This window comes from Trichoderma atroviride, chromosome 7, assembly GCF_020647795.1.
Source record: "Trichoderma atroviride chromosome 7, complete sequence".
NCBI classification, from domain to species: domain Eukaryota; kingdom Fungi; phylum Ascomycota; class Sordariomycetes; order Hypocreales; family Hypocreaceae; genus Trichoderma; species Trichoderma atroviride.
Genome location: NC_089406.1, coordinates 3,096,347 through 3,108,861, shown reverse-complemented (window position 1 = coordinate 3,108,861; position 12,515 = coordinate 3,096,347). Strand labels below are relative to the sequence as shown.

General features: G+C 48.5%; 4 protein-coding genes across 4 annotated transcripts; 3 read left to right on the top strand and 1 right to left on the bottom strand.

Moving 5' to 3' along the window:
- Positions 1–2,082: 2,082 nt before the first annotated feature.
- On the top strand, positions 2,083–4,591 carry TrAtP1_013016 (uncharacterized protein). Its single transcript, XM_014088345.2, has 6 exons — positions 2,083–2,337; positions 2,414–2,482; positions 2,553–3,092; positions 3,161–3,388; positions 3,455–3,738; positions 3,804–4,591. Exons 1-6 carry the CDS (start codon positions 2,144–2,146, stop codon positions 4,451–4,453), a joined length of 1,965 nt encoding a protein of 654 aa, XP_013943820.2. The 5' UTR covers positions 2,083–2,143; the 3' UTR covers positions 4,454–4,591.
- Positions 4,592–4,822: 231 nt separating this feature from the next.
- On the bottom strand, positions 4,823–8,057 carry TrAtP1_013015 (uncharacterized protein). Its single transcript, XM_014088266.2, has 4 exons — positions 6,890–8,057; positions 6,589–6,839; positions 6,449–6,532; positions 4,823–6,391 (listed from the first exon to the last, which is right to left on the bottom strand). Exons 1-4 carry the CDS (start codon positions 7,367–7,369, stop codon positions 5,578–5,580), a joined length of 1,629 nt encoding a protein of 542 aa, XP_013943741.1. The 5' UTR covers positions 7,370–8,057; the 3' UTR covers positions 4,823–5,577.
- Positions 8,058–8,903: 846 nt separating this feature from the next.
- Positions 8,904–9,627, top strand: TrAtP1_013014 (uncharacterized protein; the record flags this gene model as incomplete). The annotated part of the gene is made up of 2 exons (XM_066115760.1): positions 8,904–8,948; positions 9,460–9,627. The coding sequence occupies 2 exons, from the start codon at positions 8,904–8,906 to the stop codon at positions 9,625–9,627; spliced, it is 213 nt and encodes a 70-aa protein (XP_065971860.1).
- A 1,671-nt stretch (positions 9,628–11,298) lies between these two features.
- On the top strand, positions 11,299–11,601 carry TrAtP1_013013 (uncharacterized protein; the record flags this gene model as incomplete). Its single annotated transcript, XM_066115759.1, has 1 exon — positions 11,299–11,601. The coding sequence occupies one exon, from the start codon at positions 11,299–11,301 to the stop codon at positions 11,599–11,601; it is 303 nt and encodes a 100-aa protein (XP_065971859.1).
- Positions 11,602–12,515: the final 914 nt, after the last annotated feature.

Here is a 12,515-nt window from a genome sequence, read left to right as displayed (position 1 = left end):
TGAAACTGAGATGGAGTGAATGCATTTTTTGGCTTTAGTATTGTAATTGGTCTTTGTAGTAATCTACTCTACCTACACAAGAAAGAATTTTTCAGCTATTATCCAACATAATCGAGAGCGCTTTCCACGGAGTAAAGTCTAGTTGATGAGTTTAATATACATCAATTACATCAAGGTAAGTTGTCTATTTGCAGGCATCACCTCTCTTCCAGCTGCTATAAAAAAAGCAAGGGTATGAATACATACAACACGACTGATCGGGTGAGAAGAGGGGAAAGCAAGAAACAGATCCTCAGTTGGCCCTAGAGAATTGCAATGTCTTACCCGTGACGTTATTCACTTTTCTTAGCTTTTACGGGCGCTTAACTTTAGTTTACAGAATTCTTTGTTGACGCGAATCACGCACCACTCATGGGTTAGGGGCAAGCAGGCTAAGCCCTCCCGGAAACTCCATCACAAATCCACTTGGGAATCTCAGGCGTGGAAATCATGTTAGAGAGGGGAAGCAGGGCTTTGCGAATTGATCAGAATTAGCTTCTGATCACCGCATAAAATAGCGCAGGAACTGTCTAAAAACGTGAGTTTGTTGCTCGCTCGGCGCCTGTGATTTGACAACAATGGCACCTCAGCTACCCACCGCTTGTGGGGGTCCACGCTCAACAAGGATTGTGGCTAGGCAATTTAAGCGTTGCAGATCCCTGGGGCGATGCTGGGAGATCTTGTAAAAGCCGAGCTACACTAATGGCTTTTATTTTCACTCCTCTCGGTGTGATATTTTTGCATCCATTGTTGAACTGGGCTTGTTGCATCGGAACTGCCGGCATGGTGAGAGACAAAATCTGAATCAGCATCATGCGGAAGGCGTGTCTAGATGGTATTTTCACTTTGTCGATGATTCAATTGATAGCTGAAATGTTTCTCTAGCAGGTCACGCTCTGTGGTATTTTGTGTACTAGCGCTGGCGGACAGGGGATGCCTGCAAGATGCTAGAGGACAATTGGATACTCACCTGACGGTGACGATCCTGGTATGGTTTGGATCTCGTCACTTTATCGGCATTAACAAAGAGAGATGGACTAACTCGGCTTTCGTCTATGACCACCTAGCTGTAACTGAAAAGTCCACTGCAGGGAAGCGAGCAAGGGCAGTGGCAGAGCACGTTTAGCGCCCACATGTGTCGAGTCCAGGATGTGTCCACTATCCAAGTAGCAGTAGGTTAATCCCGGCAGCACTGGGAGAGGTTTGAGGGGTCAATATCGGCCACAAGGGGATATTGAGCGAGTCAAGCAGTGGTGTATAGCGACAGGCCTTTAGAGAGGTTGCAGATGATACTGGCACGCCTGCATGTGCCCAGGTTGCATGCCGCTCGCACTAAACAGGGGACTGTGCCTCATCGTGAGCAAGGCGAAATGCAGAGTAGCATGGCATAAGCCGGCAGCTGGATTGGAGACGAAGAATAGCCCAAGCGGGAAAGCAGATTGGCGCTAGGCGATGAAGCTGAGACAAAGATGGTGATTGTAGGCCAGCTTGTCAAGGATGTTGAGCTGGGGCATCTGTATAAAGGCGCAACTTTTCATCATCACGAGACTTGTCTTGTTTTGCGTTGAGCGACGTGATGCGATAGTTGAATGATATCAACTACAATTCAATTGGTTGCCATCTTGATGCTGCTCCAAAAAGTCGCCGTGAACTGAGACTCTCTTAGAAAACGATCCATCACGATCCACTAAGACATGAGGCTCAAGTGCGTGAAGCTGATGGGATAGACTTGAGTTTGCTCGTTTGAGATATTGTTGGAGAAATTATGTATCTGTAGAATGAGGTGTTACTATGCCTTTAAAGACGTTGAAAAGAGAGGCCAACAGAACAGCACGATGGTCCGAATAAGGCAATTAGCTGAAGTTTACGGAACCGGTGCTTAAGATGACTCCCGTAACCGTAAAGCCGTAAACACGTGATTGTGCGGCGCTGCTGGTGTCGGACTACGGATGTTATAATGATACCCGAGCGCCGTGAACTTCCTCCTTGGGCGTGGCTGTGGGAAGATGAGCAAGGCTGCTGTATTTTTTGTCTCTACATCAAGTTGATTGATCTTGTAGTCAATTGATCACGACATCAGAGTTTCACAGATCTTTATACAGTCATGGATGGTTTTTCAGCAGCTCAAGCTAACGATACCGGCATCGCAACTCAGCCGTCTGAAATCGGCTCCGGAAGCCGTCCGGCAGTTGCGGAGCCGCCGAAAACCCGGGCCTGTGCCAACTGTGCCCGGTTAAAGATGAAGTGTCGATGGCCGGCATCCGGCGCGGGCCACTTGCAGGACACCAGCTGCATCCGGTATGTGGTTGGAGATATGAATGTAGATGGATGGACGAATGGGACAATGCTGACTTGGCCTGCGTTTATGATGTAGATGCGGCCGCATGAAGATTCCGTGTCATGTGCCGGCGCCGGTGCAGCGTAGGAAGAGGGGAAAGTCGACGTATGTCATTAATATGCTGCCCCTTTCACTTTCTTTTTGTACTTTGCTTACATGCACTTGCCATACACAGGCGCGTGGCCCAGCTCGAGAAGAAGATTGACAGCCTGGTGTCTATGATTGCATGTACTCAACAACTGCAGACTTCCGGAACACCCCCCTTAACTCCCGAAAGCCACGATACAACTATAGCCAATGATGTGTCAAACATATCACAACCGCAAGATGCAGTGCATAAATCACAGTCAACCCAAGCTGCCCCCAAAGTCCCCCATTTCCCACTCGCTATTCCCTCCGACTCGTCGACAACGTTTCAGTTGATCCCAGGTTTCAGCTTCACCTTGGAGGAGACTCAATCATACTTTAACATCTACCGGCGTGAGTTTATGCCCAACTATCCTTTCGTCATCATTCCGGAAGACATGGATCCGCGCCATTTATATGCGACATCGCGATGCCTCTTTTGGACCATCATGGCCGCAGTGGCTCCCCAGTCATCGGCGACTCAGCAGGGTGTTGAGAATTGGTTCCGTCAGTACATTGCCGACAGGATGGTTGTGAAGCAAGAGAAGAACTTGGCACTTTTGCAGGCTATTCTTATTCACCTGGCTTGGTAAGTCTGAAACGTAACCTGTTGTTCAAATGCTGGGTTGGTCATGCTAAGGATTGGGATAATGATAGGGCCGATTTCCATTTCTACATGAGGACAGAAGCGACAAACTTTGTGCATTTAGCCACTGCGCTGGCTATGGACTTGAAGCTGGACAAGTCACCGGAAACTACCAGATTGCATCCCAAGTCTCTGTTGGGAGAGGCCTGGGCGACACTCAACAAATGTGCGCCCAAAGTTAAAAGCCATTCTGCCGATGAGAAACGGGCTGTTTTGGGACTTTATCATGCTACGTCACTGTAAGGATACTCTTTTGTGCCTTCTACTTTGGCTTGCTGGCTGGTGATTATGCTAACGACTTACAGCATCTCCGCCTTGTTCAAACGAGGAACTACTTTTCCTTGGAACAACCATCTTTCACAATGCTGCGAGTCGATGGCAGAGTCTCCTCTAGACTCAGACATGTTTCTGGTGGCACTGGTCAGGATGCAGCGCGTTGCTGATCGTGCCTATAGCATGCTTCCTGGGTTTGATGTGGTTGACGCTGGATCCAGCGCCTACTTGTCGCCCCTGGACATGGTCATCAACAACGTTCGCCGAGAGCTTTACGAATTCATCTGCATGCAACCTGAAAGTGTTAAGAACAGACGTAAGTTCCATCTACACATGTCAACTCCTTTTTCGATGCCTGTTGCTGACCAGCTATCATGAAAGACCTATTCAAGGCGTATTACCATGTTACTCTGATGCGCCTCGCCGAGCCAGCCATCCCCACGCAGTCTCCTAACACTGTCGAAATGGGTTCTTTACATCCAGAGCCATTGCAGCGCTTTGATACCATTTGGAAATGCCTGCTCGCCGCTGTCGATTTCTTCGATGCCCTTTTCGCTATTCACCCTAACGAGTTGCCCGGTCTGCCTGCCTCAGTTACAGGACTGCTAGCTTTTGCCATTGTAACCAGCTCTCGCCTGCTCCTCTTGGATCCATCCATCGACTGGCAACCAGTCATGGCCCGCAGAAAGCTCGACTTTGCGGACGTGACGAAGCGTCTTAGCGAGCGGTTTGAAGAAGCAGATACCTGGGCCAAGGAAGCTGGTCGCAGGCGACGCCTTTTAGACGGAGGCGATGCCCAGTTTTGCAGACTGAGTTTCAAGCTTCGGTGGATTCGACAGTGGTATCTAACGCGAATACCTTTGGAGCAGCAGCCGTCCATGTCTGAGGTGCAACAGCAGCCTCCGGACGATTTGCTTCAGGGCTCGGACGCTGTGTTCTGGCAGGAGTATGAGTTTGAGGATGCGCTTTGGCCCGAGTTTATGACGTCGTTTAATTCGAATTTCGCGGCAGTGCCTATGACTGGGACGTAATTCTTCTGGGAAGTTGCGAGATGAGGGAGATGGCAGGTGGTTGTCATATAGATACCCGGACATATTTGATGAGAAGCCCATATGTTACGATGCTTATAATTCTTTTCCTTTTTTCTTTCTTTCTAGACTTGTTCATACTTCTTTATAGACTTGATCGTTTAAATTAATAGCTTTCGTACTCTATATAGAAGTCGCTTTGCAGCTAATGTCGGACCAATTGCAAACGCATCTATAAAGCAACTGTGTTTATAAATAAAATTGCTACTATAGTACGTCTTTACCGACACAATTAGAGTGTCACTTCCTAGAACCTGATTCACGCACACGTGCATACTTTAGTAGAAGTATCTACTCTGTTAGGAACAACACTTTTTACTCATTTAATGATGACTTGATGACTGTGATTTTTATTGCCCAAAATAACCCTCTGTAAATCGGCGATCAGCCCCAATTCCGCGATCGTGGCGACGAAACCACTCATCACATATCGAAATCTCCATCGATCGGCAAATCGATATTCATAAAATCGCATCAACCACAAGGGCGTAGATTTGCTCATCTCCTTCCGCAAAAGGAGAACTCAGCCCAATCTAATCGAGACGGTCAATTGAGCGCGTTTCGTGCTGCGGATCCTCTTCTCCACTTGCACACAGTCAAGCGAAATGGTGAGTTGCTTGTGCCCTGAGAAAGTAACAAGGTACCCTTGAAAGAAGTATTTCCGGGACAGAAACAACCAGCTCAAGTTGTCGTCATCACAATGGCTGAGAGCGGTGAGGGTATTAATTAATTCTTGTTATTTTTGCTATGAGAAGCGGATATCATTTGCTAGAGGTATTCATAGCATTGTCTCAAACGCTCAAACCGACCCCCAGTCATAACCATGTAATAATAAATTCACACTCGCAGCGCCCACGTCTGATGATAGGATTGAAAAAGTAATAAGATAAAATAGTCTTCTTGCGCGTTAAAACGAAGAATGAAAAGAAGGGAAGAGTGAAAGAGTAACCATTTCCTAGCCTGTATACTTGTCCCACAAATAAGAGAATTATTTTTCGCTTGAAAAGATGCGATATATAGTCCTAGAGTATTGACATTTTTTTTGTCGGTAGTATGTGCTTGCGTGCTTAGTTGTTGCCAGCCTCAATGGTGCTGGCCATGTCAAAGGACCGCCTCTCCTTGATGAACTTGGGCCATGTGTTTGTAAGAACTAGGTACTTGATGCTCAGCTCGGCATCGTCAAAGACGTTCTCGCTGAACTCCTCAGGGACCTCGCCCCAGTAGCGAACAATGTTGAGAGTGCTCTCAGAGTCCACGCGATGGGGAGTGTCATCGAAAGGAGTGCAGGGATCGGTGCTGCTGCTACGTTCGCTGCCGCAAATGACTCGCGCGGCGTGTTCAAACACAGTCTGGAGGCTCTTGAAGTCTGTGGAGGAGAGATTGATCTGGAACTCGGCGTGGGTTGCGCTGATGAACTCGACGTAGATCTTGAGCGCGCTTTCGAAGCACTCGCGGGGCAGCTCCTTGACAGCAAGACCGTCGTCCTTTTCTGATGATGATTTGGTTGCGGGAAAGTAGGTGGCCTTCCATTCCTTGACACTTGTGAGGAAAGCAATGTTCTCTCCCGAAAAGTCTCGGAGCGCGGAGAATTGCTGCAGAGGCTCGGGGTTCTTGGTCAGAGTGTGCTCGAGGGCCTCCATGGTTAAGATGCTTCCGCTGGAGCTGCTGGTGGTGAGCACAGAGGCTGCTCCGCCCATTCGCCATGAGGACCTTGTCGAGTTTGAGTTGATGGATTTGTCGGCGCCGCTGAATCCCTTCTTTCGAGACTCCCAGCGAGCGATGGAGTTGAGAGTTTCTTGAGTCAGGCCTTGTTGCTTCACAACTTCAATGATGGGTACAAAGACGGTGAAGATTTCGAGCAGCATGATGGAGACGGCAATCCTATTGAATCAAGTCAGATGCATATTTGACACATGAGCTTTAGGTATCTCGGCTTACCATTGCGGAGGAATGAAGTAGTTGTTGACGGGCTCCATTGCAGGAACATACAAGGCCACCAGCCACATGGGAGCAGCGTGAAGACTGTTACAGGACGTTAGTAACTAGTGTAGCAATGGCGCTCGTCAAGATCAACATACTTGGAGATGCAGCAGGCAATTGTTTGGAGCCTCCATCCTTGAGTGTCGCGGAGTTTGCGCGCGCGGAAGAGGATGTAAGGAGCAAAGACCCAGGCCCAGAACATTTGCCAGAAGATGGAGGGCCACCACTCCCAGCCGCGGCCCTGCTCTGCCTTTCGCTCCATGTTGTTGCCGTGGACTTCAGTTCCAGCGATGCCAAAGGAGTCGTGGAATTTGCGGGAGATGAGAAACATGAAGATGGTGAGCATGGCCTACATGTTTGGTCAGTCAAGCGTCTTGAAACTTGGAGTAATTTGCTTACATGAAGGGTCATGCCAGTGGACACAAGAATAAGTGTTCGACGGTTGTAGTCTAGCTGCTTCCATCGGCCTAGGAGATTGCCGCGGGCGACAGGCAGTGTTGGGGTTTGAGTCTTTTGGATGAACCTTTTCTGAGCATCGGCGACGTAGAGGAATCTGCTGTTGGCGGCGTGGAATAGAGCAATGCCAAAGGGGAACCAGAGGCCCATGATCCAAAACTCGGCGACTTCGGGCATCAACGCGCCATACCAGTAGCCAAGTTGAACGGCAAGCCAGTAGGCATGCATCAGAGTTATTGCTGCAAAGGATAGCGGCAAACCTCTGATCCTCAGGATGGGCATCTCACGTCGAACCCAGAGGAAGCCCATGCCACCAAAGAGGATGACGGTCCAAGTGACGGCAAAGACTACCCAGAAGATGCCCACAGCGCCGAGCCGAAGCTCGGGCTTGGTATCTTTCGTGATACCAAACTCTGAACCCATTTCTGTGAAGTTGCTTCGTTATGTCGACAAGTAGAGAAACATGAAGCAAAGGTATATGAGACAAGAAAAAGATTGATGGGATAATGAGAATTATTGGTAAAAGAAAGTCGCTGAGAAAGAATAATAGATGCTTAGGAAAAAAAGGAGCGAACGGCTGTCCAACACAACAGACCTGTGTGACAAGGGAAGCCAACGGGGGGATTTATGTACTCGAATAAATGACGAGGGCTGCCAATGTGAAGGGAGGCAACATGAAAACCTCGTGGCGGGTGGAGAGGAGATAAGTCATAAATAGGGAAAAGAAAAGAAAGAAAGAGAAAAAAAAGGGCCGTATCGAGGTACAGAACCCCGTTGCCTCTCTTTGTGTGTGTTCCTGGGCAAGAAAAGCTCCGACACGTGTGGGTGGGAATAGGACCTTTTCTCGAACTAAAGTGGCGGCTAACAAACGCCCGTCGTACATGTTGCTTTTTTTTTCCGTGCCGATCATGATGAGGACGGGGTATAGCGCCTAGGAGTTGCTAGGAAGAAAAAAAGGAGCCAAGTTGGGCTAGGATCCATCTTCCCCCAGGACACACCAAGAGGTTTAGGGAAACAAGGCCAAGTGCCGTTGTGAAGGCCTCTTTTTTTCTGTTTCTCTTCCATGGGTTGCCGAGTGAAAGCGGGTTCCCTTTGCAAGGGTGATGCATAGGGTCTAACGCAAGGTCTAAGGCAGCACCACTATTCGAGGGAGGTCTCGGAGACTGCACAGTTGCAGAGTTGCTCCCTGCGTTTAAGAGTGTTGTGAGCTCTTGACGGCCCTTGCGCGAGGTACAATGCGTGTCTGTGAAGAAACAGCATTGCCAACGATGATGATTAGGAATTCTATTGGTGATTTCCTACTCTGCTCGGTGAAAACTCATGATTGGATTGTTACTGTTCTTTGCTGGTCGAGCCTCAACGTGTGCAAGATATCGATCAGCCACCGGTTGTGGGAACTGTGAGACATACAAGGGTGGCCCTCTGTGTCACGCTGCCACGCCCTCGCTTGTCAGGACGTCTCGACGTTTACAAGGTAAACAGCGTGCTAGTCAGTACGGAAACCATCTTATCCGTCCAGTTGAGAACTACTCTACTACGTAGATGGCACTCGAGTTCGCACTACGGCCTTCAAGTTGGCCATTTAAGATTTGATCGTCACGACGGCTCGAACAACCCACTCTTGTAGCGCTGCTCCAACCACGCAGATGAGAGCTGAAGGCCGGCAAGGGAACCAGCGGAACTCAGATCCCAGGCCCGGTTTAAGCTGAGCGTAAGAGAGACTAACACAACTGAGTGCCTGGCCTGGTGGAAGACGCCACTAAGCAGGGATCTCGCATCTTAGCGCAGGTGTAAAAGGCGCTGAGCAGCCAAGCAAATGCGATGGCGGCGGTGCGACAGAGCGGGCCGTGTGTCTGCTAAGAAACCTTGTCGGTCCAGCTCAGGTCGAGCACGAGCACGCTGGAGCTATGCCGCATGAAGTGGTGATGCTGGTTAATCGTGGTATCATCGCTTCGAGATGGGCTGGGCATTAAGCCTGGCTGCATGGCAAGCAGGCGATAAGGTTGATCACGGCCATTGATCAGAGGCAATGGATGATGGTAATAAATGAGATCGATCACTTTTCTGGGATCACGGCCAGGATGTGGACAGGGCCTCTTCAGCCTCACTCGTATTGGCCTGCTTGCCTGCATTCATCCGCTCTTATCCTGGCATTGCAGCTATGAAATGCCCCTGATGGCGGCGGCGTTTAGCGGATGAAGCTAGGCTTTACTTTTTTTCATCTTCTCGCCATCTACAAGTTAGATTATATAGCATCATATTGTTCCTTGGTTTGCCAAGCTGTTTGCTCGTTAGCAAACACAGATAATGGGTGGCTGATAGACTGCAGCACTTACTCTGTCTCAATTTCCCCTTCCCTTTTAGAGACATCTAAGTCTTTCTTGTTTTTTTTTTTCTTTCTTTTTTTAACCTGAACACGGAGAACGCCGCGTGTTTTTGTTTACCTTGTGCTCCTCTCTACGTTGTGCTCACTCATCTCCCTACTTCTGATGCAACCCTGTACCGCCCTGCAGTCGCCGGTGATGCTCAACCACAGGTGGATGCCCAATCATTTGCTCCTCCCCCAGGGTCTCTCAGATGAGCAAACTGGGTCTGTCACCTTTGTGCTCATTACCTTCTGCGTCTCCGATCTTAATCCAAGCAGGGCGTCGCCCGCAACGCCTGATGAATGGCCCCCGTGATTTGGACATGACGGCGATTGGCATGGTGGGCCGGCCGACCAAAGCTGCTGAACGCTGGTGGGGAACTGTTGTGGAGGCGTTGCTGGCTCCATTTTCATCTCATTCAAGCGGCATCCAAGCCGAGGTCATGACCCTTGCTCATCGCCTGGTTGAGGGTTGGTAAGAGATATCAGTTGGCATGAACTTTGCGGATACAAGCCATTAAACTGTTGGCGGGGAATAATCTGTCTCGGCATCGATTTACGATAGATGCTACCCGTAGATGTAATTTTCCGGGATGACGGTGGTTTCAGAGATTGTCAGCGGCGCTCTATAGCTTCGCCTTTCAATGACAACTCAAGGCTCTACTGGTATTCGCAGCACCTGTGGCCAAAGGTTACAATTTGTAGCTACACGGCGACAACTGCATACTGAAACGAACATGCTGTTTCCCGTGGTCCTACCCCCTTTTACAAAACCGTTTTGCCGTGCAACCAGGCGCTTCTGCCAACAACCAGAGGGCAAGTTGGTGCGATCAATGGGCTTCACGGCTTGCCAACTGAGACCTTCTTCCACACAACCTCAAAATCCTAACCTTGACGCTTGGACACGCGCTGCTTCTTGGTGGCAATGACAGCCGCTTCGCGATAAGTCATATTGGGGGCCAAGGCAGGAATCTCAGCCGTATGCACGCGGATAGCGCCCCTGGCAGCAACGGCATGGCAAAATCAGCGGTTAGCTTGTGCTACCAGACCTCTGTGATTCTGGATTCTCTCATTTAAACCTCCATCTGTAAAGATTGGCTAACGGCTTGATGGAAGCCTAACAATGTCCACCTTCAATACTAGCACCAACACAGCGCACAGATGCTTCCATCGCATCGGGAATCGTGCTTGGAGGCTTTTTGGAGGCTTTTCCCAAAGGAGCTGCGTCAATTTGCGCTACAGACAAAAGCAAAGTGCACTCCATGCCCGTGCATGTGTGCTCTTTGGAGGGAGACCAATAACGCCATGATGCTTACTTTTGGGATACATCATTTATCAACTTGAACGCAGACCTCTTATACTATGAATTGGATGCCATCCGTCTCAGTTTAAGCCGCTCTCGAAAGCTCATTGATAGGGCATCGTCGCCGAATGACACGGGACGATATGTAAGGGAGCAAGTCGGGCATATAGAACTACTTCGCCCTCGTACTAGCAGACTGCAGTTTTGAAATGTCTTGTGTGACAACGCGGATTGGATCAGTGATGCTAAATTAGCGCAGTGCCTTACCGGAAGCTCATTAATTGCATCACTGCCAACGCATGGTCGTCATAACCCCCCCTGACAATTGCGTCCGAATCTCGTGGCCATACAGTGGCATATTACATTCTGTGTTGAGTTGAGGGGCTTGTACTACCCAATACGAAAAATCACTTGCGCACTTTGGTATACAATGCGTGCCTTGAGCGTGTACAGAGCCAACATGTTCTGCTGTATCATGCGTGTAGAGCCTGTAACTAGTGCGACTTGAATGTTTCCCCATTAGCCGATATAAATGCGTATAGAACATACAGACAGTACTCTCAGACAATAGATGACGCGCATTCCAACATTCTTGAGAATGCAAATGTCACTCTGAGGTTAGAATACTATAAGCAAGTATGTGCAATGCGGTGCCGTTGACCAGCAGACAAAAAGAAGAGAAATATGCCAGAATTTCAACTGCTGCCTGCCAATCAACTTGGCATATCAACATCCCAAAGAATGCAATCTCAGACACGAGAAGCTCTCACAAGACCAGCGTCATCCAACAAGCCGGTAAAGCCAAGGCTACACAAAGGGTGGACTGTCTCGGCTATTCCGCTGGGACATCCCAAGAACTGGTTCCAGTGTGCAAATCGAAAATCCGAGGTGGAGTATAATATGCTGTTGGATTCCTCCGGGCCAACATCAGCCATGCTCACTGTTCACAATGAGGTGTTTGCGGCAGGTTTTTGGCGTAGTTGGTAATGGGACTGATGCTAACGAATAAAGAAGTGGGCCAACCAAGTCAGATTTTGGAAAATGGTTGGAGTTTTAGTGAAAAGCTTGTTCACGGTCAAGTTTAGGCTCCAGTTATCATGGGCAATTGATATTGTTCATGGCCCGTCTGGTTGGTGGCGAGGTGGATTGATGGTCAGCATTCCAATGTGAAGCTGATTGGGGTAACAACGAGAGAGGTAGAAGAGAGAATGGAGAGAAGAAAAAAGGAGAAAAAAGAGAGAGTTGTTGGTTCTTGACAAAGCCAAATAAACCTTCTCGTTAAGCATACTGTGAAGGAATACGCCACTCGACATCTTTTTATTCTTCAGAACTTGAAATATCTTGACTTGGTAGTAATAGAAATAAAAGATGCGGCCAGCGTTTCTATTTCACACAGCTAGTAAGATTTAGCTTACCATAGCACTCATTAACAAGTTGCTATTAGGACTCATCCACATTCAATGAGACGTCAAAAATTATCGCTGGTAGGATGCCATCTAGGGTAGCTTGGCACTACATTGAAAACATGGCAAGTAAGCAGAGCCTATAACGGCTCGAATAGTCCAAATTATGTGCATGGATAGAATAGTCTATCCGAAAGCTAATGTCGCCTAAGATATCAATTGCCATCACCTAGTTTATATTAGTGCACTTGATGTTTTCCATCACCTTTTTGCGCTGCGAATTGTATCAGCTGTCTCAATTGCACCAAAACTTGAGGCATCATCACACAACATATTCGAGTAACAAATGAACCAACACAAGGCCATAGAGCATTCACTATAGCATTGATACACGCAGTAATATACATGCATCTTCTTCATAGCCAGGTTTGCTTGTTAATTGTACCTACTACTGTACTAACCGCATATAAACCGAGGATAGTAATAAGCGAGATGCCA

Coding starts and splice junctions, on each gene's coding strand:
- TrAtP1_013015 (XM_014088266.2), bottom strand. CDS start 7,369: ATGGGTTCAGAGTTTGGTATCACGAAAGATACCAAGCCCGAGCTTCGG. Junction 6,533..6,588: donor ATTGCCTGCTGCATCTCCAA/GTATGTTGATCT, acceptor GTCCTGTAACAG/TCTTCACGCTGCTCCCATGT. Junction 6,392..6,448: donor TACTTCATTCCTCCGCAATG/GTAAGCCGAGAT, acceptor TTGATTCAATAG/GATTGCCGTCTCCATCATGC.
- TrAtP1_013016 (XM_014088345.2), top strand. CDS start 2,144: ATGGATGGTTTTTCAGCAGCTCAAGCTAACGATACCGGCATCGCAACT. Junction 3,093..3,160: donor ATTCTTATTCACCTGGCTTG/GTAAGTCTGAAA, acceptor GGATAATGATAG/GGCCGATTTCCATTTCTACA. Junction 3,739..3,803: donor TGAAAGTGTTAAGAACAGAC/GTAAGTTCCATC, acceptor CTATCATGAAAG/ACCTATTCAAGGCGTATTAC.